Source organism: Drosophila albomicans, chromosome 2R (genome assembly GCF_009650485.2).
Source record: "Drosophila albomicans strain 15112-1751.03 chromosome 2R, ASM965048v2, whole genome shotgun sequence".
NCBI lineage: Eukaryota > Metazoa > Arthropoda > Insecta > Diptera > Drosophilidae > Drosophila > Drosophila albomicans.
The window spans coordinates 6135981-6158720 of record NC_047631.2 but is presented as its reverse complement, the minus strand read 5'-3'; the positions used below and the strand labels follow the sequence as shown (position 1 = coordinate 6158720).

General features: G+C 37.6%; 1 protein-coding gene across 9 annotated transcripts in view; it reads left to right on the top strand.

Annotated features, from left to right (window-relative positions):
- Nucleotides 1-185: 185 nt before the first annotated feature.
- LOC117573927 (diacylglycerol kinase eta) overlaps nucleotides 186-22740 on the top strand; it is a 45653-nt gene continuing 23098 nt past the window's right edge. For 6 of the 9 annotated variants that reach the window (XM_034257447.2, XM_052007475.1, XM_034257448.2 and 3 more), the window contains exons 1-2: nucleotides 187-1562; nucleotides 5694-5807. In XM_034257447.2, coding sequence (XP_034113338.2) covers nucleotides 1326-1562; nucleotides 5694-5807 — 351 coding nt within the window. In that variant the 5' untranslated portion in view covers nucleotides 187-1325. Of the gene's footprint in view, nucleotides 1563-5693; nucleotides 5808-8709; nucleotides 9315-22740 lie in introns of those variants that run through there. The other 3 variants (XM_034257451.2, XM_034257450.2, XM_034257449.2) reach the window with 3 other exon arrangements.

Sequence of the window (22740 nt, the reverse complement as noted above, 5' to 3'; positions counted from 1 at the left end):
ACAGGGTTGCCAGGTTGCTTCCAAAGGATGTCTGACTAAAGCGCAAACTATTTAATTCCCAAAAAGTTTGTCACACAAATTGAAATTTATTGAACACAAAAATTATGGTAATGAAATCTACAGACAATGTGTTCGTTTAATATTTTGAATTAAGTAGTTTGAAGTAGTTGAATTATTTGCACTGACTGGCAACCCTGCAGGGATAACGTGAGCCACTGGCCGCTGCTGGCAGACCAAAGACTATGCCGCGCTCATTGCCAGCCAGCAGTGAGGGTTGCGGTCTCGTTCAGTACGCCGCGTGGCTCAGGCTCCAGCTCAGTGCTCAGTGCTTAGTGTATTATCCAGTTCCCAGTTCGCAGCTGAAAGTCAGGCCCCCAGCGGAATAAAGCGAGCAGTCCAAAACGAAAAGTTATTGTGAAGTGAAGTCGAGTAAAAAACGCATAAACAACAATTTCCAATGCAGTTTTCTATATTATTAAAATAATCAACTGGCAGCTAAATAAATCGAAAACGAAAACAATACGAATTCAATTAGAATATCAACATAAATGTGAAACTGTTTTGTGTATCAAACATTTTGCTAGTATTTTTCTATGTGTAGCTAATGAATGTGTGCGTTAGATTAATGGCTTTTTCTAATTCAAAACTAGTTAGTGTCGCTTAATTAAATATATATATATATACACATACTTAAAATATATACATACATTTTACTCGCATATAAGAAGTTAAGGTGCAAGTATTTTTGCTATATTTATTGTTAATGTGTGTGCGTTTTTAACACTTTACTTATATGAAACACCCCAAAGTAGGCTATAAAAATGTATATTATTGAAATTGAGCTCAACCCATAAAAGAAAACTAATAAGAACAGCTACGAAGAGCAACAATATAATAACTGTCAGTTAATCAACGCTAAAAGGGAAACGAGAGGCGTGTCTGTAGCCATGTGAAAGACTCTCTCTGTATGTGTGAGAAAGTGTGTTTGTTTTAGTGTGTATGTGTGTGCGGGCATGTGGATTTTTACATAAGCAACAACAGCATGGGGAGCAACAGCAACAGAAACAGCAACAGCCATATCAACAGCAACAGGAAAGGAAGAATCAGCTTGAAAGGCCACCTGCGGCTACTTGGCGGCTACCCTACAAAGGGTTCTTTTATATAACTCTCTAAACGCTTTGCCCGCAACGTGACAGCAAAAGCGAAGCGAAGTTGAAGGGAAACACAGAACATCACAGCACAGCACAGCGAAGCGAAGCGCCTCGAAGCATGCTAAAGTATTTGCACAAAAGGAACAACTGATAGTTAGGCGACATCGAAAAACAATGGCCAACTTAAAACCCAACACGCTGCACGTGGACAGCCTCAGTCCACGGAATCTCAGCAGTCTCAGCAGCGGTCTCAGTAGCGCCTGCAGCTCCGGCAGCGTTTCACCGGTGCCCATCATACCGATCATTGCGATTAGCCGCGATGGTGACGAGACCGAGTCCGAGTCGGAAATTGAAACGGAGCCAGCGCGTATTTTCCATCGTCGCATGTCCACCAAACGCAATAGCAATCTGGTAAATATGACTACTCTCCCCTTTCCTCTTTCTCCTTTCCCCTTTCATTCCATTTGATGTGACGTCCCCATGGCCTTCGCTTTGGGGGGCGTCACCGTTGTCGTTGTCGTTGTCGTTGCCGTTGTCGTCTATTGACTATGACGATGCAGTGGAGCACGTCAAAAGCAAAAGCAAAGTTTCTGGAGCGGAAGTTATATGCCTGCCATGCAAACGCACTCTGGCGTGTATGCGGGTGTATGTGTGTGTTTGTATGTGAGGGAGTGTGTTGAGAGCGGTTGTTTTTGTGGCTTGGAGTGTTTGTGCGCTCAGCAAAAGGTCAGCTCGCAGTTGTTGGGTTCAAGTGGTTAGTAAATATTTTAATGGTCGCAGAAGCCAACTGCCAACATGGCTCAACTGTAACTGCTTACGAGAAAACTCGTACTCGCATTCGTACTCACGCTCATACTTATATTCGTACTTACACTCGCACTCATACTCGCACTCACACTCGTACTCGTTGATTGCATTGCGCGCATATTATGAGACTCCTTAGGTCAGGGGTCAAAACGTCTATTAAGCGCTTTAGGATCTACGTAATGCGCGTAATATTTTTTCGGCACAATTGCAGCATTAATATTGCACCACGAATTCTTTGAATTCCTACATCAATCACTTAGAAAGCACTTCTCTAATCGCTTTGTATTATAAATAAGGCAAGAAAAAAGGTTTCGCATGTTTCTAAATAATTTTGTTAGCTTCTAATTAAAGCCGAACATTTGCATAATTTAGAGCGATGTCTGTAAATGTCCATTTTAAGCCATTTTTTTAATTACATTTCGATGCCTTTCACATCCTACTTACTATGTGCCTTAACGCGTTGCGAAAGTGAAATTTAATTTACGAGTGAGAGAATAAAAATACAAAAAAAAAAACCCTACAAAGTGTATAAAAATCTCGCAAAGCTGTGGCCTTTATATATTTTAATTAAAAGTTGCCATAGTTGCAAAGCCAAAACCGTAAAATAAAAGAAAGAAAAGCCGCAGAAAATGTGGAAACCTCAAAATGCTCGTCAAAAATGCAACAACAGGAGCAGCATCTGAAACCAAACGAGCGCCTTAATTAAGTTATTCCTGATACCAACCCGCAATGTTAGGGCGATTTATGGTTTGCCGTCTTTTTCCTGTTTTCGCCTCCATTTTGCTGTTTTTTTTTTATTTTATTTATTATAGCGTTTTGCCCTTTTCGTCAAATGACTTGCGTCGGGTGGTTGCCTCGCTGGTCCACATGGCGTATGAATAAAATGATAATTTGTTGTTAATCATACGCATCGTTGCACATGAACATGCGGATGAAGCTAAAAATGAAATTGTGGCTTCGCATTCGTATTCGCAATCGCATTCGCATTTGCTAACTGAATCAAATTGCAAATTTATCCCAGATTATCGATCGCATCGATTCAAAGTGCAACTCCTTCGAGGAATCCTTTTCGATAATTCTTTGTTTTTGCTTCTTTTGCTGCCACTGTTTGTGCTTAAATTGCGCACATTTATCACTTGCCTTGACTGTTAGCAAGTTACATTCGTAATCTATTTGTTCTCTCTGCCACTTTTTTTCTTCGTTGCGTTTGCTTTATAGTATTTGTTTCAAACCCGAGCGTTTACCACAAAACACATTAGCCTGATTGTGACAAGCTGCAGCAGTCAAGTGTCAGTCAGTCTCCCATCGCGTTTGAGAGCTTGTCTAGGGGCGGCTATGTGAGGGCTTTACATATGTCAGACCGCAAAACAATAAGCAGACAACAACAAAAGCGCCTTAATACCCCATGGTTGCTTTTTGTAGCGTGTGCCGCCAAGAATTATAGCTACAACAAGACGAAAACAAAAGAACACCCAAAGACGGAGAGAGACGTATCGTATATGTGTACACATGAGGATATAAATATAGAGACGAGGAGCTGACTACCGAAGTGGATATCAGCGTTTAGTGCAAACTTTGCCTTTTGTACTCTACGATATTTGCAAAACAGCTTTAATTGAGTAATGTGTATAATTAAGTAATAAATATAAGTGTCCAATTAATATTATTTTTAGCTCTCAGCATTTATCCCTGGCTGTGTGCCCTTTCGACCAGCCAGTGATTCAGAGTCAACCATTTAAAGCACACACTCGAGAAACAACAAAAAACAAATTCAAAGGCCTTGGTATTGTTGTCTGACACTTGTAGACTTGCCGCAATATCTTCAAGATACACACAAGAGTCTTCGCTTCAGCTACAGTTACAGTCTCAGCCAAGTTCTGTTTGTATGTGTGCATATGAAACTTTGGCGCCGTCTAAAATATTTACGACTATTTACACAGTCAATTGGCTTCTGCAGAGCTCACGTGACTTCCAAAGCAATTTCATATGTATAGCATATAGTTTGCAGACAGATATTATTTAATGCCACGCTTTGTGTTGACCGTTCGTAAATAGAGGAATAACAGCAAACTCCAATGAAAGATTCCTCGAAAAGTACCACAACGAAATTCAAGGCGAAATCAGGCGCTTATAATAAATAATGCAGGCAAGCGTATGCCGGAAAATCTGCGAAAAACGAGAAGAGAAGCGAAAAGCAAAAAGTGAGCGTAGAAATTTTACGTTATGTTTACGTTACTCATACATTATGTGGGTGTTGCGCCCGTAACGAAAACAACAATCAGAGCACGTCGTATCTGTATCTATGGCTCAGACCGGCTTTTATTTATCTTGGTAAAATTTTTGCCGCCTCATCGACAAAACCGACGGTCGTATTAACTTAAAATCAATAACCCGCCTGGCTAACGAAAATTTCGAATACGCTTATAATCATCATCGTCATTGTCATCATCAAGGCTTGTTGCTCTTTGAGAATTCTCTTCTTTTTGCCTTGACATGACTTGACGTAAACGTGATATTGCCTGATTTGGCCCGTGATGGCCATTGTGTGGCCACTGCAAAATGAATGATTGATGTCGACTGATCCGAAACGAAAGACGAGAACTTTGATTTTTAGTTAAACTACAGCCAGAAGGGCGCAGCTGGTTAGAGATAGCGCCAAAGGAGAAGATAGAGAGAAAGAGAGTGGTTTATTTTAATATAAAATTTGCAATTCCGCTCATCGAAGGCCGCATCAATTTCGAGTTCATTCAACCCGGTTATTGTGGAATTTGACAGCCGACATTTGTATCCTTGATGGCCTAAGGATAAGGAATATTTGAAATAATGAATGCTTCTCATTTTAAATTCGTATTCGCTTTAATTTCGTTAAAACTGTTAAAATGAAATATGAACCTCTTCAGCTTCTTTCATGGTCATAACATTTTGTTGAAACCATAAAGTGGTCGAGCGAGTTGAACAAGTTTCAAGTCAAGGCCATCGATTGCCACGCAACTAAGCAAACATTTCCGTTTCCGCTTGAAAGTAAGTGCAGCAAAATAACAAATATTTTGTGTTTTGATTTGTATTCCATGCAATTTCTTTTACTATTATTCGTCCTCGGGGTTTCCGCTAGCACAACACAAAGTTCAATTGTCCTGTAATTGGCAATTGGCCGGATTGGAATTAAAAGGAACTTTGATTGTCGCTCGTAAACGGACGTCAATTTGGCCATCAATGAAAATGTCATAAGGAAAACCAATACTTTCTAATCAAAAACATTATTTGTCATATAATTGAGCTGGATTATTTGTGCTTGGCGGTTATTTACACTTTCATATTCTCAGCACAATAGGAAATTGCAAGCGTAGTGAAATCAAATAAAAGCCTGCTCATCATGCTGAGCATACACCCGTGTTTGTGTGCTGTGTAGTTGTATGTGACTCTTCTTTGTTTGCACAATTGATTGTTGGCCACATTGACGCCACACCCAGCTTCTTTTGTTGGCCTGCAGCCAATTAATGTTGACATTCCGCTGAGAATTGCAAGTGACGGACAATGTGGCGTATACGTAACGCCAGTCCTGTGACTGACTTGTGACTTGTTACACAGTCACCATTATTCTTGGCCAATGACTTTAGTTGCAGTATAATTGCTGTGTAAATTTGATTTGAGATTGAGTGTTTTTCTAGTGAAACAAAATTCTCTGCACTTCACCGCCACTTACTTTAATTTCTCGCATTTCCTTTCATCACACAGGCGTCCATTATCAAGGAGGGTTTCCTGCTCAAGCACACTTGGTCCTTTCAACGCTGGCGACGACGATACTTTCGCTTGAAGCGCAACCATCTGTACTACGCCAAGGATGCAAAGGTAACCTTATAGTTTATGCCCATATAAATAACAAAACAAATTTTACTTAGTATTTTTGATAAGCTTCCACCAATCAGTTGAACTACGTTTAACTCATCAACTGCTGTTTACAGGTCACAGCTGTATGTCCATCGTTAGATAGTGCAAATCCTTTTTTAAGTTCCGTCATCCATGTTCTCGCATTAATGACGCCTAATTGCCGATCAATCTGCTGGTGCGCCATGCAGCGTATACGTAATGTAGTTGCACTCGGGCTGGGGGAATTCTAAAATCATCATTTGTGCCCTTCACAATTTCCTGGCAATTAGAAAGCAAACCTAATCCGTAAATACGCAGTTTCCTGCAAGCGAGAAACCAAATCCACTATTGAACTTTTGCATTTGCCGGCTTTATATACGAGGGAAAATTACAGCGTCGCGACTTGAAAGCATACAATGACAAACGGTAATAAAAATTAGGTCAGAGTGGTAGGAGAAACGACGACAAAGGAACGTATCTACCGATATCGATGTTTACGAGCTAAATTAGTTTATTGCGTGCATCAATAATAAAATGCTTTTAGGATACAATGTCATTGAAACACATCCGCTAATTGCCAACCGCGCGTACAAGCAAAATTTCATGGAAAATTTCGAAATGCAACACACAGAACAGTAGAGGACAGAGAAAATTATGTTCAAGATATTAGGTTACCCCATTGAATGTTGAAGTGCCATGGCCATGTACACAGCTCCAGTTTCGACAGCCCAAATTGACGGGAGATTATAAATTTCGTGTGCTCTTGTCATTAATCACAATAACGAAGCTAATTAGCAATCGAATCTGCATTTCTCAGTAATATTCGCTGTCCGAAAGAATGAATGGTGAACAATTGCAAATTATCAATCTTTAAATTAAAATTAATGTATAAAATTACAATTACTTTAATTCAAATAGATGGCAAGCTTTGCAGACTTTGCTCTAAATTTAAGTTTTAATCATTAAAAAAACGATTTGAAAACTCTTGTTACCTTTCTTCATTTTCACCCAGCAATATTCACTCTATCAACTATCAGATGGAAACTACATAGTTTTAATTGATTATATGAGTCACCTGCCTTATCAATTAATTTGATTACTTGCAAGCAAACAAAACCATTTTTCACAGAAGTCCCACGCGTATTGCAAGTGCATTGCGATTAAAATAGAACCGAGTGCTGATGTCAAACAGAAACTGAAATACGTCATGCAATATAGGTGTAGTATGAACAAAGTGTGTTGCTTTCAAAGAGAAATGAAATATTGCATGCACGTCATGTTCTTGACATTTACAATCTGGCCAAGTTGGGCTCTTGTCAGAGGTACGATTTATGCAACAAATTCGACTCCATGGCAATTTGATGCACCAACGTGTGCTTATTGCATAAATAGGAATTCTTTTCTTATTAAGTCGAACTAAACAAAAGATTGCCCAAAATATAGTTTAGTATGTGTTGTGTAACTCGGCTTTCCAATAATGCAGTAATCTTCAAACGTAATTGGTTTTCATTTGTCCACTTAAACTATGACGCTTTAATGGTGATTTGATTTTCACATGTGCGCCGACACAATACGTAACTATATCTAATTATGATCAACTTGATAAGTTGACGAGTAAATCGAATTTTATACAGGAGAGCTTTTATTAAGTTTGTCGTTTCGATGGACACCAATGTTTGTAAGTCTTATCGCATTTTCGATTTGATTTGCGAAAAAAGGAAAAAGAAAGAAAAAGATCTTTTATGTTTGTCAAATATATTTTAACGATGCTTTATTAAAAGGTTAACATCGTGTAGCAAACACTTTTAAAACGGCAGCACTAAGGTAAGGCAGTGGCAACGACCCAAGTGCTTAGAAACTCATTAAATGTAGGCACGAAATTTCAATTATAATTACGCATACGCCATGTTGCGCCTGCCACAACCCGAGTGGCTTAAATGGTTGGTAATTTGTTGCTTAGCGTCCATCTTATCGTAATTTATAATGGAAAAAGGCATACGCAGCAGCAGGAAAAAAGTAGAAAACTACACAAGCAACTCAAATAAGCGAATATTTGCCTGCAGCGGTTGAGCCTAAGCCAAAGAGCACTAAGAAGGACCCCAAAAAAACAAAAAAGGATAAGGATAAGGCATACAAAACAAAAAGCAGACAGAACCAACGAACACACAAACGACAAATGATGACAATGATGAGCAATGGCAGTTCTACAGAAATGACGTTGATGCTCATGTTCATGTTCATCTTGATGGTGGTGTTCGCTCGTAAAAGCGCAAATTTTTGTTTGCATTGTTTTCGTTCATTTCTCGTTGTTTTGGATTTCGTCCATGCCACTGCCACTGGCACTGCCTCTGTTTCAGCTTCAGCTTCAGCTGCTGCTTCTTCATTTTAGCGTTCGCGATTGCTTTGCACCATCCATTCGACAGACATCCTCCTCGTCGTTTCAAGCAACTTCGCACGCGACACGCGGCCGGAGCAGCAACAACAGCAACAATCAGCGACTACAACTTTTTCATATTCACCACAGTTGTAAATTGTATCTGAGCCTTTTTACTCATGCAGAGCCAACATGTGCGCGCTTCTGTGCCTGTGTGTGAGGGTTTTGTTTTGACACGTGAAAGCTTTGACGCTGAGAGAGCCAGGAGTGGCAGCTTTCAGGCCGAGGTTGCCAGACTGCAAAGAATTTCTTGGATAGTAAGAGAAAAGCTCTACGCAGTAATAAATATAAATAAACAATTTTCTTTTGCAAAATCTGAATTAAAATAATTACAAATATTTATATTTCACTAGCGAAATAAATTATTGTTAATTTTCAATGTTTTAGGTAGGAAAATTTATCAATTTCTTCAAGTTTCTTTGAGTGTATAAAAGTTGAAAAGCTTTCGAGGAACTCTCTCGCAACCCCTCTGCCGGGGTAGCACCTGTAAATATTTGTGTCCTGCCAACAACCCCACTAGGCCAGGCGTTTTTGCCTGTCAGCCTGCTTGGCAGTCAGTCAGCCAGCCAGCCAGCCTGTCTATGGTGAATTTCTGTTGGCGGCCAATAAAAGCAACGGCCACGCCGAAGACGAGCTCAGTGCAAACTCAACGAAGCAACGTGAAACAACAGAACTCAAGCAGCAAAAGAAGTACCAGTCAAAATAAAATATTCAAAATAAATGCAATAAAAAACTACAATTGACATAAATTCTAACAAAACTATATATGGTGAAAAAGAGAATATTTAGCACGTCGTGCAGCATTAGATGGAAAACTAACTAAAGCAACACGCTATACTTAAGTCAAAGTGTGACCCAATAAAAAAAAAATACCTAAGTATTTGTAAACATTTTGTGTTTGTACAAAAGTTGAGCCCACGTGTGGCGTATCCTTTTTCGTAAGATGTAAACCAAAAACTACAAACAGAGTTTATGAACCATAACCTGAAGCAACAGTGTAAATCGTTGGCTTAAAGTCTTAACCGAGGCTAAGCCGATTTTAGCATCTTGTGGGGGTAAGTTTATCGTAGTTCCTTTTCATGCGTTTTTAAATAGCATTCCCATGAATCGTTTCCACGTTTCCCACACTTTACGCTAAGTATTTAATACATGCCTATATTAAGGTCACGGCCCTTAAACTCTAAACCTTGGCGACGGCAACGGCGACGGCGTCGGTGGCGTTCTTGGCTCAACAAAGTTACATTCGTTTTGACAAAATCCATTCAAAACGCTGAAGATTTTTGGGCTTGGCAAAAGTTTTAATTGTCTAATTTAATTAATGATTTTGAGTGGCCCACCGAATTCCAAAGCTCATTGAATGCAAAACTTTTCCAACTCGTTATCATTTTATACAGGTTATAATAAGATAATAGATATTAAATGGAAATCTTATTTATTATGACTTTTGCTAGTAGGCTTTCAAAACTTTTACTTAAATATAGTGCGAAAATATTAGCTCCAAAAACATTTTTCATTGATTTTACATTTTTAGTTAATTTGTTTGGATACGCACTTTCGGTCAATAATTTGATTTATTTTTTATAGTGGATACATATTTACTTAAAAAAATTTCACATTAATTTTATTCGTAATTTATGATTGAAATGCTCAGTTTATAAGTGTGAGGTTAATCTATAGGATGTATACTTTATATAGCTAATTTATTATATAATTCGATCCATTCGTTCATTCATTTTATTTTTATACCCGCTACCCATAGGGTAGAAGGGTATTATACTTTGTGCCGGCAGGAAATGTATGTAACAGGTAGAAGGAGGCATCTCCGACCCTATAAAGTATATATATTCTTGATCAGCGTCAACAGCCGAGTCGATATAGCCATTCGTATGAAACACTGGATTCAGAGACTATAAGAGATAGAGCTATAATTTTTTTTCGACAGCATTTGTTATTGCACGCAGATCAAGTTTGCAATTTTTGCCACGCCCACTTCCGCCCCCGCAAATCAAAAAAATCGAATAACAAGCGTAATTTTAAAGCTAGAGTTACGAATTTTGGTATATGCAATAATTACTGTAATAGTTATGATTCCTGGTTCCTTGGTTGCGATCAGATAAATTGTGGAAGTTATTAAAGAAATACTTTTGTATGGGCAAAACTCCTACTTACTAGGGGTCTGAGTTGCTTTGGCCGACAATCTGGTACATTGTGCCGTCTATGGTATATTTTGAATGCGGTCTATATCGATATACCACATATACCATTTGGTATAATTTTTTAGTATTTCGGTATATTTTGAAAATGATCGCAATATTTTTTATTTAAAATGGGTAGCGGGTATCTCACAGTCGAGCACACTCGACTGTACTTTCTTACTTGTTTTATTTTGTAGTTCAAAAATATTTTCCTAAAATGCATTTTATTAATCATTTGTGTATGACCTCATTCTAAAGGATGAATACTAAAAGTGATAAAGGTAATTTGCTATTTAAATCTATCCGATATTACTTTTATAATAAAACACGTCAGGTTAATCAAACATTAGCAAAATTAATATATGTTAATCCATGGTTCTGAGGGGGAGAACCATTGACAGGATGGGACTTCGCACGTTTGCGCTGAACTAAAGAAATAATTCGATAGACAGTGAAGAGTTCGCACATAAGGATTATACTAATAAATTGAACATCGAACACTGACCTTTTGTGTCTGGTCTGTCAGGACTCGTCTCTCAACTGGTAGCAGCTCATCCCCTAATGACAACAGTAGCACTTTGTGGCTAATTACTACGGCACACAGACGCAGACAAGGAAAGTTGGGGAAAGAGATAGAGACAGCAACAGCGACAGGCGAGTAGGGATACTCAGGATACATTGAATGCTAAACAATGTAGTGGGATGACGGTGCTTTAGGGAGATGCCAAACAATCAGCTAAAGTGACATTTATACCGAGATAATTACCCGAAATTGCATGCACACACAACAAAAAAAAAAAGAACAAAAAAATAGGCAAAAGAGAGAGAAAAAAATGAGAAGAAGTCGAAGGAATACAACGAGCAAAATGGCAAGTGTAAATTGAAATAATGAGGAAAAGATGGAGGACAAAGCTGAAACATGTGTTCAACTGGCAGGTGAGAAGTACTCGTATATACATACATATATATGTATGTATACGAGTCGCAGGGACAAAAAGCTCTGTTATGTGCTCCTGATAATAGACTAAGGCACTAAGGCATAATGCTCTTTATTGTCCATGTGTTAGTGGGTGAATGTGTGTCCTGTGTGTCCTGTGTGTGCTGTGTGTATATCTGCGATTGTTACGTGTTTTGAATGGTCTCAGCATGCAGTGCGCGTGTCCTGCTGTTGTCCTGGCCAGTCGAGTCGACACACACACACACACTCCCACATTTTGTGTTATCCTGCGGCGCTACGTGCAAATGTTTACGGTGTTTACATTGCAGCAGAAATTTAAATGACACCACACAACACCGCACTCGCACACCCGCAAAAACACAATGAGCAATGAGCACAGAGAGCCTTATCCACTTCCACTTCCACTTTCACATCCACCTCAATGTCCGTGCTCTGTTTCTGTTTGAAAAAGAGATTAAGCCCTCATTTTATGGCCCGCTCCCTTTGTATACCTCTATGTGAAACGTTGCTGTGTTGCCATGTTAGCTAATTTGGCTCGTGGCTGGATAATGCCCAATAAAACGGCCAACACATTCAGCGACTTTCTTTTTTATTGTTATCTAGCACGCAGACTGTTAACAATATGAATGCTTAAGCCAAAGGCAAGTTCAAAGTCGTTGACCAGAACACACATTTACGTCTCTAAGGGCAATGAATAATTGCTAATTGAAGCTAAATCAAGTCAGTCCAATGGGCTCTGCAATTCAATCACAAAACAAATTGAAATAACACAATGTAAAAGTGCTTATTCTATTATATTTGCACACATAAGCAAGCTAATCGTTTGTTCAATTGTGCTTATCAATCGATAGCATTTTGGTACAGGACATAAAAATAACATTTCAAAATTGAATAATCTATGAATTATTTAACTGTTAGTCCATTCATTGCGACTAATTGGAAATTCAATTATTCTACTCCGAAATGTCGACAACAATAATATTTATTGGCGAGTTTCATACAGCAACTGGCAATTCAAAATGCACACTTTGTTGGCCCTGTTGAATGCATAATGGCCACGATGACGTCAATTGCAATTACAACTGCATAATACGTATTGTAATTTCTGAAGCATTAAAATTACACATCCAATATTCAATTACTTAGCAATCCTTGATTACTCTTTCACACTCAATAAATACATAAACCGCACTTTTAGTGCCGAAGCATAATATTCGATGTCGAGGTTACAATTGAGCTTCATCATTTCTGCAAATAAAATGTAGGTATCAATATTATTCAAAGATATATACTTTTTTGTTCTATTAATATTCTATTGTGTGTGCTTGACATTTCATATGAACTTTCTACACAAACTTGTTGTGGCCTAATTTGTAGTTAAATAATATATAAAGGCCAAATTAGCGTACTTCTGAACTCATCAAGGCTAAACGTCAAGCCACACACAAGTTTGACCACAAGTACTAAAAATGTTTTATTAACAGGATATATGTAGTTTAGCTTTTAGCTGGAGTGTTAATTGTTTGACTCTTGTAGATTATTATGCTTTCTGATTTACTAGGCTTTTAATAGAGTTAATTAAAAAAGTTATAAGCTATCAAATATCTGAATGCACAATTTAAATTTGCGTTCGTCAATCTTAACCTTCGGATTAATATGTTTCATGTTTCGCTAAATATTCTAGGTGAAATCAAATCACGTGGTAATCCCCAGTTGATTGCACAGACTGCATCTAATATGTTACATTGTCGGGTTTTTGTTGCATAATCACAAGCACATTTGCGTCACGTAAAATTTAAACCAACAAGCAGACTCACACATAGGAGTCAGGCGCACGGTGCGTATGAGTAACGCGCCAAAAGGGACAACTAGCAGGCAGCCACTCGGCTGCTTAGTAATTGGCGCTGACTTGCTGACTTGCATTTTATGTGAAAATATTTGCGCTCGAGTGCGCTGCAACGGAATTTCAGCAAATGAAACAAATGAAAAGCTGACAAATATTTTGGCAAGCAAATTGCAGAATGCCGTCCCCAAGCTTAGGCCCGACATTGCCTAATTTATGAGCATACATTTTATTTGAGCCTCAGTCCTAAGACCTCAGACCTATTTGTTCTGGCAAGTCACAGCTGTGAGCTGTATAATTTTTGCGTGCTGATTTGCAACATTTTCTTCATCTCCGTCTGCCCTTCACAAACACACACTACGAACGTTCTGTTGTATTTGTTTTTCCTTAATTTATGGGCCACAGTGCCATATGAGGTCGCTGGCACACTCTCGAGTTTCTCGGCAAGTCACGTGCAAAAAAAAGGGCTAGATATTTTTTCGGTTGAACAAAATCGATGGCGTTGCCTTGATGCGGGTGTCAGGTCAGTAGGTAGAAGCATTGATTTGAAACAAAAGAACCCAACCACATGTTGCCTTCATGCCCTGTGTACGCATATGAGTGTTTATATTTGTGGCCAACTTGTTTGCATAAAATAAACCATAAATTTGGAATTAATTCCAGTACAATTACTTTCTTTGTTTTGTAGTCTTTCATAAATCGAGTAGTTTTAGTCGTAAATGGAATAATACAAAATTCTACTTAAACCTGATTGTTAATGGATTCTTGTAAAAGTCATTTAAAAACCATTTACATCTAAATGGTTTGTGCAGTAAACGTGGTTACATGCTAGCTGGATAGCCAAATGGGCAACTAGTAATGTGGAGTGTTTTTGGATTTGTAGTACACAATAATTATCACTATTTTAATCTACGTTGAGTTCTCTGTTCTAGGTAACCTTCAAATAAAACGCACTTGCCTTTACTAAAATCCTTATTACTTATTTTGCAAATGTCGTAGCGACTTAGTCAGCTTGTCTACATGTTGTTGGGCATTCACTTAGCGTGAGCTTTGCGTAGTTCTTTCGGCTGTCATTTTCACAACTGGCAACCAACAGATGGCGCTAGTTTAATCACCATAAACGTTGAGAACACATGTTTGGATCTATTTTGCATACCCTCCTAGTTCTCTCTTTATTAACTTTGGCGTCGGCCATAGAGACATAATTTGAGTCTAAATTGTGCGCCCCCTTGGCCCTAGACTTGATGCCTGCTTTTCGAGCTCTGCTCCGCTCACTTAATGAACTTGTTTATCTGCTGCACGTGGGCTGAATAAAATCCTTGAGTGTATCCCTCTACAAAAAAATACACACATATACATGCATATTTACATAAATGCACACATCCGCGTACACAAGAACAAAGTGTATGTCTGCATGACAGTTTCAACATATTTCAATATTCCTTCAGACATTGAAAGCGACGTGACATTCAGAGACACACACACACATACATACATATATAAGTTCTATACCTTATAATGATGCTGGTGATGATTATGATTATGTTTGTGTGCACGTAGCTAAAATTGAATACAGTTTTCTTTTCATTTGACTGATTTCTTTGTTTCAATAAATAACTTGTTTTCATTTCCTGCTATTGAAAACGATGAATAGTTATTATACATTTTTTATACGGGGATAATTCCAAGAACGTTGAAATGCAAGTTAAATCCACAATTGAGTGAGCTTTACTTTGCAATACGTATTTAATATTTCCCTTCTACTTTCTACTTTGCAAAAAGGTAAATCGCAGTAGATATGAAACTATAAAGTCTATTTTATCTTGTTGGGACGATGAAAAGCAAGGAAGAGAAAAGTTCAAGTGAGACCTTATTTCAGTTTGTCATTTTTGCGAAAATATATGATCAACTTTGTATCATCTCAATAGTTCGATCGTAATAAAATGATTTAATTAAATTCTCATTTATTATCAAGTAAATAAATATGAACATCAAGTAAGAAAATGAAAATCGTATAATAGAATCCTATTTTGAAAAAGGTGTGCTTAAGACCTTATAATGCGAGTTCGAAGAAAATATTTCTAACCCAGAAACATAACTAGATAAAATTGCATTTAATTTAAAATAATTCAAGCTTTTTTTGTATAACTAGATTTTACTAGCTTGATCAATTGAACAAATATTTTCATATTCAAGAAGACAGCTGGCAAATTAAAGACACAACAAATCAAATAAAATACTATATTTTATGAGCCGAAGCTCAGACTAATCAACCATGCCGAATTTATTGTCTAGCTCAAACTTTGATTGACACGAAATAAATAATTGCAGACAATAAATATATAGCAATCGGATAGGAAATGACAATAGAAACGAAATGAAAAGTTGTCGTGGCCGAGGTAATTTAATGCCAAAATATTACGCATACCACGCGTTGGCAACTGTCAATCGCCCCAATACGCATTACAAGAAGGCGCACATGGCTGGCTAAGCAAACGGTCAATTGTCCTGGCCTCTGCTCATCGCCGAGGCCCGTGCTTAACCTATGCCTATGATTATATCTTATGGACTTAGCAATCATTTATGTGCCTGATGCCAGCATCCAATCCGCAGCCACATCTTTGTCTTGTTAACGCTAGGGGCCCAACTAATCTCTCGTTTGTATGCAGCACGCAATGCATGTAAAGAGAAAGAAAAAAAAAAAAAAAAAAAAATAAAACTTTCTTCTTTGCAGACAGGCGGAAGCACAAAGCTTCGCAGCAACATCTGGGCTTTGTGTGTGAGTGTGTTTGTAATTTTCATGACACTGACGAGGACACTTGAATATTCCTTACTGTCAACATGCTGGCAGCTAAACTAAATAGAAAACGTTTTTTTTTTTTTTTGTCGTTTTCCTTTTGGGTGACAATAGAAGAAACAAAATTCTTCTTAAAAGCAGCAATTATCGGGTATTAAAATTAATAAAAGATGAGCATTTGAATAAATAAATAAATATGCTTTCCTGAAAATGAATTACGAGTGCCTTTTCCATTAGTAGGGACTTACTTGAAGGATATGTCCCATGAAACCCTTAATAAGTTTATAAATTGTTGCTTTAGGAATTGTACCTGAAGTCATAAAATGTTAAAATAATTAAAAGCTAACACTTTTCATTTCAATTTATTGCATTTACTTTCACAAACCGCACACATTTGCTGATGCAGATATTAAGTATTATGCAACGCACGATAGCCCAAAAATTTGCATTTTGATTGCAGCTTATTTTTGTATATGATTATCTGCTATTGGCGAGAGAGCAAAGCAAATATGTAAATTAAAAGCTGGCAATCATGTTGACAAGCGCAGCTTCAGTTGAATTTCATAAATTATACAATGCATGAGCTGCACTACTTTAGGTCGACTGTATCTTAGGTCTGTTGATGCTCCTACGTAGTATATGCGATATATTTATTTAAATAAGTGCATGGAATACTAAGGCGTACTTATGTAAGTGCGCAGAGAAAGGCGAGGACGCAAAGACCGAGCATACGTATCACATTCATGCATGCCTCGAGGGTGCATTTGGCTAACAAGCGTACTAAATGTGCGACAAAAACGAACGTCACAACAACAGCAACGACAACAGCAACAATCCAGCGACAACTACAACTACAACGACATCACGACGTTGACGTTAAAGTTGACGTTTTAGCTGACGTTGACGTTCAAGTGATGCCAGCCAACACATGTGAACACGTGGAAAAGTGCAGGAAACAGGGTCTGTTTTAATAGAGGAATGGGGCAGACCGCAGACTACAAGTGCTACAACCAAAAGGTGAAAAATATAAATGTCAATGTGGCCGTCAGCCACAACATTATTTCGCGAAGCGATATATTTCCATCAATGTTCAGGTTGTGAAATTTCAAGTGATATTTCGCGAAATTTCTGCCTGTATCTCGACTCATGCATAATGTACTCATTAGTGTACCTATACACATGGAAATTCGTTGGCCCCCTCGACTAACAAGTCAATACTTCCCGTCACTGCACAAATGTTGCATTGCCTCATAGGCAGATTTCAATGATGCTGTGTGGTGCATTGCCTGGCAAAACAGAAATCAAATTGCACCACGGCATTTGTGGCATATGAAAAGCATCCGACAGTGTGGCTACATGAGGTTTCAAGGTTGCGGCCAGGACATTTCTCGGGTAGATTTCTCGTATGTTTCTGTGTGCTGAGTGCTGGGTGTTGGGCAGCGTTATGAGTGGAAAATTGAATACCACAATTTGAGTGTGTGTGTGTGTGTGTGTGACCATGACCAAAAACCAGACTGTCTGCGGACCAATCTAATTGTGAATTATGTGCGGCCAAATTGACACATCACCTTGATTAATGGCGAAAAGGACATATAAAGGCAAACATACGAGTGTAGATGAAGGTAAACCGCACACGGTTAGACAGACCACCAAAACATCTCAATCATTCTCAAAAGCCTGAAAAAGGACAAGGTCATTGTCTTAGTTGTGCACCACAAAATTTATTATGTCACATTAATATCAACCACATGAATCGCACGTGGAGCACATACAAAATTTTCGGTGGAATGGTCCGAGTCCTATAAATATTTCCGAACACATTCGTTTGAAAGCGCTTTGATTCAAACGACAAGCTAATGTCAGTTTTTGGCCTACTCATGTATATCTAATTGCTGCACGAGCTGTTTCTCAATAAAAGGGCGAAAGGTTTATTGGATTTGTCAAACACTTTCGTAATTGTATATCTAGAAAAGAACAAAGGCAAATGGAAAGCAGCTACCCGAAAATCAATTTCATAATTTTTTGGTCTGCCATTTAACCTTATTTGGAAATTTTATACTGAGTTGGGCCTTTTCATTTTATGTCAATTAAATTTCCAGGTTGCAATCTCATTTTCATGTAATTGTGTGGTTAGTTAACTTTGCGAACCGCAACGCTGTCAGTTGACAAATTTGTTTTAGTTCTTCGTGTGAGAACTTGTGATTGAAATGGAATCTGACTTTAGTTGAATTTTCCTTTAAAACTTAATTCTTTTTTCTTCACTATATTTTAAATTAAGAAAATAACAATGAAACTCTAAAGTTGAACAATTAATTACATCTCATAATATCTCGCTGACCATTAGCAGTTTATACAAATAATTTTAATAAAACAATTTCCACTTGTTCCATTTTCAATTTCTTAAAAAGAACATACAAATTAAATCATGCAAAAGAGACAAAAAAAAAGGGAGAAGACAAAATTTTAAATAATGCCATAATTTATCTTAAAGTGCAAGGAAGCAGAAATTTCTTAAACGTAAAAAGGTTGAAATAACTTTGTACCCTTGACTTGTTTTGCATGGAAAAATAAGGCGCTCGTGCGACAGGAAAATGCTTAGATGAATGCTTTGAATAAAAGGACAGTGCAAATTTTGTTAAGGTATATATAATAATATCGAGAAGAAAAGTTTCTTTATACTCGCATTATTACATTCGATTCGGTAATGAGGCAAATGGGAAATTACAATGGCGATTTCGTCAAGGTAGAGGCAAACCTTTTCAATGTACAGAATTTCGTTTTAAAGTGCCCGAAAGCCATCTCAGCTAACACAAAACAAGCTTCTACTAAGGGGTGGGGATTGGAAATCTTGAGAGATTGACAGGTCAAATAAGTGTTGAAAGACTCTGGGACGGTGGTTGGTCAACTTTCAATTATATGGCCATTTAGCTGAAGTCTGCGCTCCGACGAGCTCGTTGACATGGCAAATATTATTGATTTATTTATTTACTAAGGAAAATTCCTTCTATTTTTTTGCTGCTGGTGTCGGCGACTGGTGACTAAATTTTTTATTAAGCAACGTACATCAATCAAAAAAAAAAAAAATTGGAAAATTTATTATCAATTTTTGATGTACTTTATACCTACGTGTCTACTATATAATGATATTTCACTTGCGTCAAGCGCCATACTTGACGTATTTGAAATAGCATTTAAACCAATTTATCAATTTACACCATCATCGTTAACTTTTTATATCGAATTTCGTTAAGTGAAACTGAATTAGTCGTAAATCGTTGCGTTAGGAGAGTTATTTAATTGACGATGTGCTTGTATGTCAACATGAGAAAATAGTGATAAAGTTTATCCAACTTTTTTCATTTACATGCAAACTAAAATTGTAAAATTAAAAAACTCGAAATTGGCAGACAGACCGTAAAAACCTCAACAGCTAAATTATATTGATTTTACCCTACTGATAAAGTTGCTTGTTTATTGTCGAAGCTATGAAAATTGAAAAATACATATATATTTAATTTCGGTACTGAAAAATAAATATTGGCAGTGCTTAACTAAAGTTTGCATACCATCCACCCAGAGGCAGCTGAGAGTCTCTTCTTCATGACCAAACAAAGTTTAGCACATGCCTAGGATGAAATGGACGCGTAATCATTAACACCTCGCTGATCCAGCTTAGTCCCGAAATTCAAATGGCTCTAACTGTTTGCACAGCCCGCATATTTCTACCACAACACGAACCCAAGCCCAAACAGGGATCTATTGAGTCCCTCGACAAAAAGGTGTTGGCAGACGCTAAAGGCGAAGGCGATGCTCAAATTGACGTGTTACGTTAAGGTTAATGCCTACGTCTTTTACGTTTACGTTGTGGCCTGTTACGTGACGCTAAAATTTATGCACGGATTTATGTTAAATATAAATCTTTCGCGGGCCATTCCGAATATGCATGTTCGTTACGGCTTTTAACCATTAGTGGAAGGCTTAAAGGCCTTCCATCTTATTATGTTTGCCGACGGTTTATGTAGTTTTAATGAGACGAGTTTTATGAATATTAATTTTTACGAGCACCGCACATCCAACGGCCAACTAAGCGATTTGTGAGCTGCATGTGAACAACACGATTTTTATATCATTTGGCTGACTTTGTTGTCGTCTAAAAATAAATTGCTTTCATAAGACTATCTCTATACATATACTCCATAAAACTATTAGTTTTAGTTTTCTAGAACCTTAAATTTCATTAGCCAGCCAACAGATAGAAATAATAAAATATATGAATATACTATTATTAATTAGAATTTAGAATGTGCACATCATAATTTGAATATGTCGCTCCCCAGATTGTTGTTACTGTTAATAGCACTCCCATAAAATTTGTGAAATGTTGAAAAAGTTTCCAGAAGTAACTTTTCGAAATACATTTTTAATCACAAAATAAAAATGTCGAATAACAGTAAATTGTAAATTACTTAGTTTTACTAAAACTTTTACATTTTTAGATTTAATAATTTTGGCCATGGTTATGAATTTTACCAAGTAAGAAGAGTGAGAAGAAGCACAATGTCTATTGGCACTATGTGTTGACCTTTCTCGGGTAAAATCCTTCAACGAGAATGTTTAATTTATATTGTGTGGCCTCAAAAAAGTCAAGCCTACAAATGCCAAGCAAAGCAGAAACTTTTACCCTTTTGCAAAATTAATGCGCATGTTTAAGGCAGCCAGAAGCAGCTAAAGTGTGGAGCAGCTCATCTCATGGCAGACAGTAATAAAAAAAAGTTAGTTGACTTCCATGTGGAAAATGAGCGGGACGAAGTACAAACGGTGGTGGTTGCACAGCCCACATTGGACACACATGGCCAAGTTTTCTGGCTGTCAGTTGCCATTGTGGCTTGATCGCTCCTGGCCGGATTTCCGGCATCGTCTTTGCTTTTTATCAGACATTTCACTGGCTCGCAGTCTCACTAAAGGCGGGGAAACAGCATCATTTTATCAAACGCAAAACGAGGTCATGTGTCGGCAATCGCTCTGTCTGTTGCTGTCGCTGTCGCTGTTGTGTCTACTCAGAAAATATTATTTGAAAAATGTTCGCCTACGATGAGGGCTCGTATTCACATATTTTTTCCATTTTCCCCCACAAAATGAGAGTCATAAATTATGTTGCATAAATCACGCTGCAAGTCTCCGTCAGCCTCTGCATATATTAATGTGTCTAAGCTTCTATGTGTCCATCTCTGGATTATTATTCCTATTCTGAAATGGAAGCCTAGATTAAGTAATTAAGACAGACTTGATGTATAAATAAGTATTATCATTATTTATGTCCTATTACTATATTTTGTGAATAAAAATAGCTTACAACAAGCAAAGAAAAACCGCTGAACATATTATTAGAAGAAAAATTAATTCCAAAATGATTTACCAGTTATTGCAGGCATTAAACATGTGCTTTTAATAGAGAATAATAATACTTTTTAAATTTAATAATTCTGGCCAAAAAATTAATCCCCATTTTTATTCTACACACATCTTCCAACATTTTTTTTAAAAAACGTTCAAAACAAAGAGGTTTCCAACATATTTTAATTAACTTTTTTTGGTCTGAAACATTTCAATCAAGTTTAGTGCAGTTGACTGGCTTCATTTTACTAGCTGTCGGAGACATTTGAGAGACTATCAAAGGTGAAAGCAAAATAAAAGAAATATCCATTAAAATGGCGTCAAAATGAAAACTTCAAAGCAACTGCTTTGGAGCAATGTTGAAAACATTTCTATTTGACAGGGAACAAAACATTCAAGGCACCAAAAAAAAATTATCGACCACACTTGGGGCAATCAAAGTTGCCTTAAAAGTGCCATCTACGGTTGCATATCGTTTATTGTTGCTGTGCCATCTTTGCCTGAGGGCAACGCAGAACCAGGACCAACACACACAGATGTATGTGCGAAGAGCATATTTCTTTGTTAGCCGCCACTACTTAAGTGTTATTTATGGATTTTTATTCGCTGAGTAATATTCACACACACACACACACACACACGCAGGCGTATAGGTCTAAACGAAAAGGGTAAAGTTGAATGTACGCCAGTTTTATGTCGATGGTCCTCTAGACAAGAGCATACACATACTTGACACGCATAATACATCGGCTCAGCCTACTCGTAACTGTGCGGAGAAGAGCCAATGTCTGCAAACTGTAGCTAAGGGCTAAAAGAAGCGCGATTTCCATTTTTGTAGAATATTTTTTGGGACCCAGAAATTATGCAAGAAATCCATTTGTCTTTTATGTATGGAAGTATGTAGATTGTTCATTGGTATAAGGAGGGCAATAAATTACAATCAAAAGTTAGCTTATTTAATTTTATTGCTCGCCTTGCGATTCATTTTCATTACAACTCAAACATTCGTCGTTATAATTTTTGTACACGCTGCGTATACGTAACATGCACATTAGTATTGAATTTTTCGGTAGTGACCAATCATACCTTACCATAGCAATGATATGCCAAACCATTTGGCAAAATTTGCCACACAAGCGACCTTCTATTAATCACAATTATTGTCAGTTAAGTGTCACCGCTCCCAAATGTGACACAAATTGGGTTAAGACCCAATACAAAGCGCGCCGTGACGCACGTCGTGGCAAATTGCCAGCTGTGTAACAGCTTACAATAGATGGATTCCCAAGGCGTG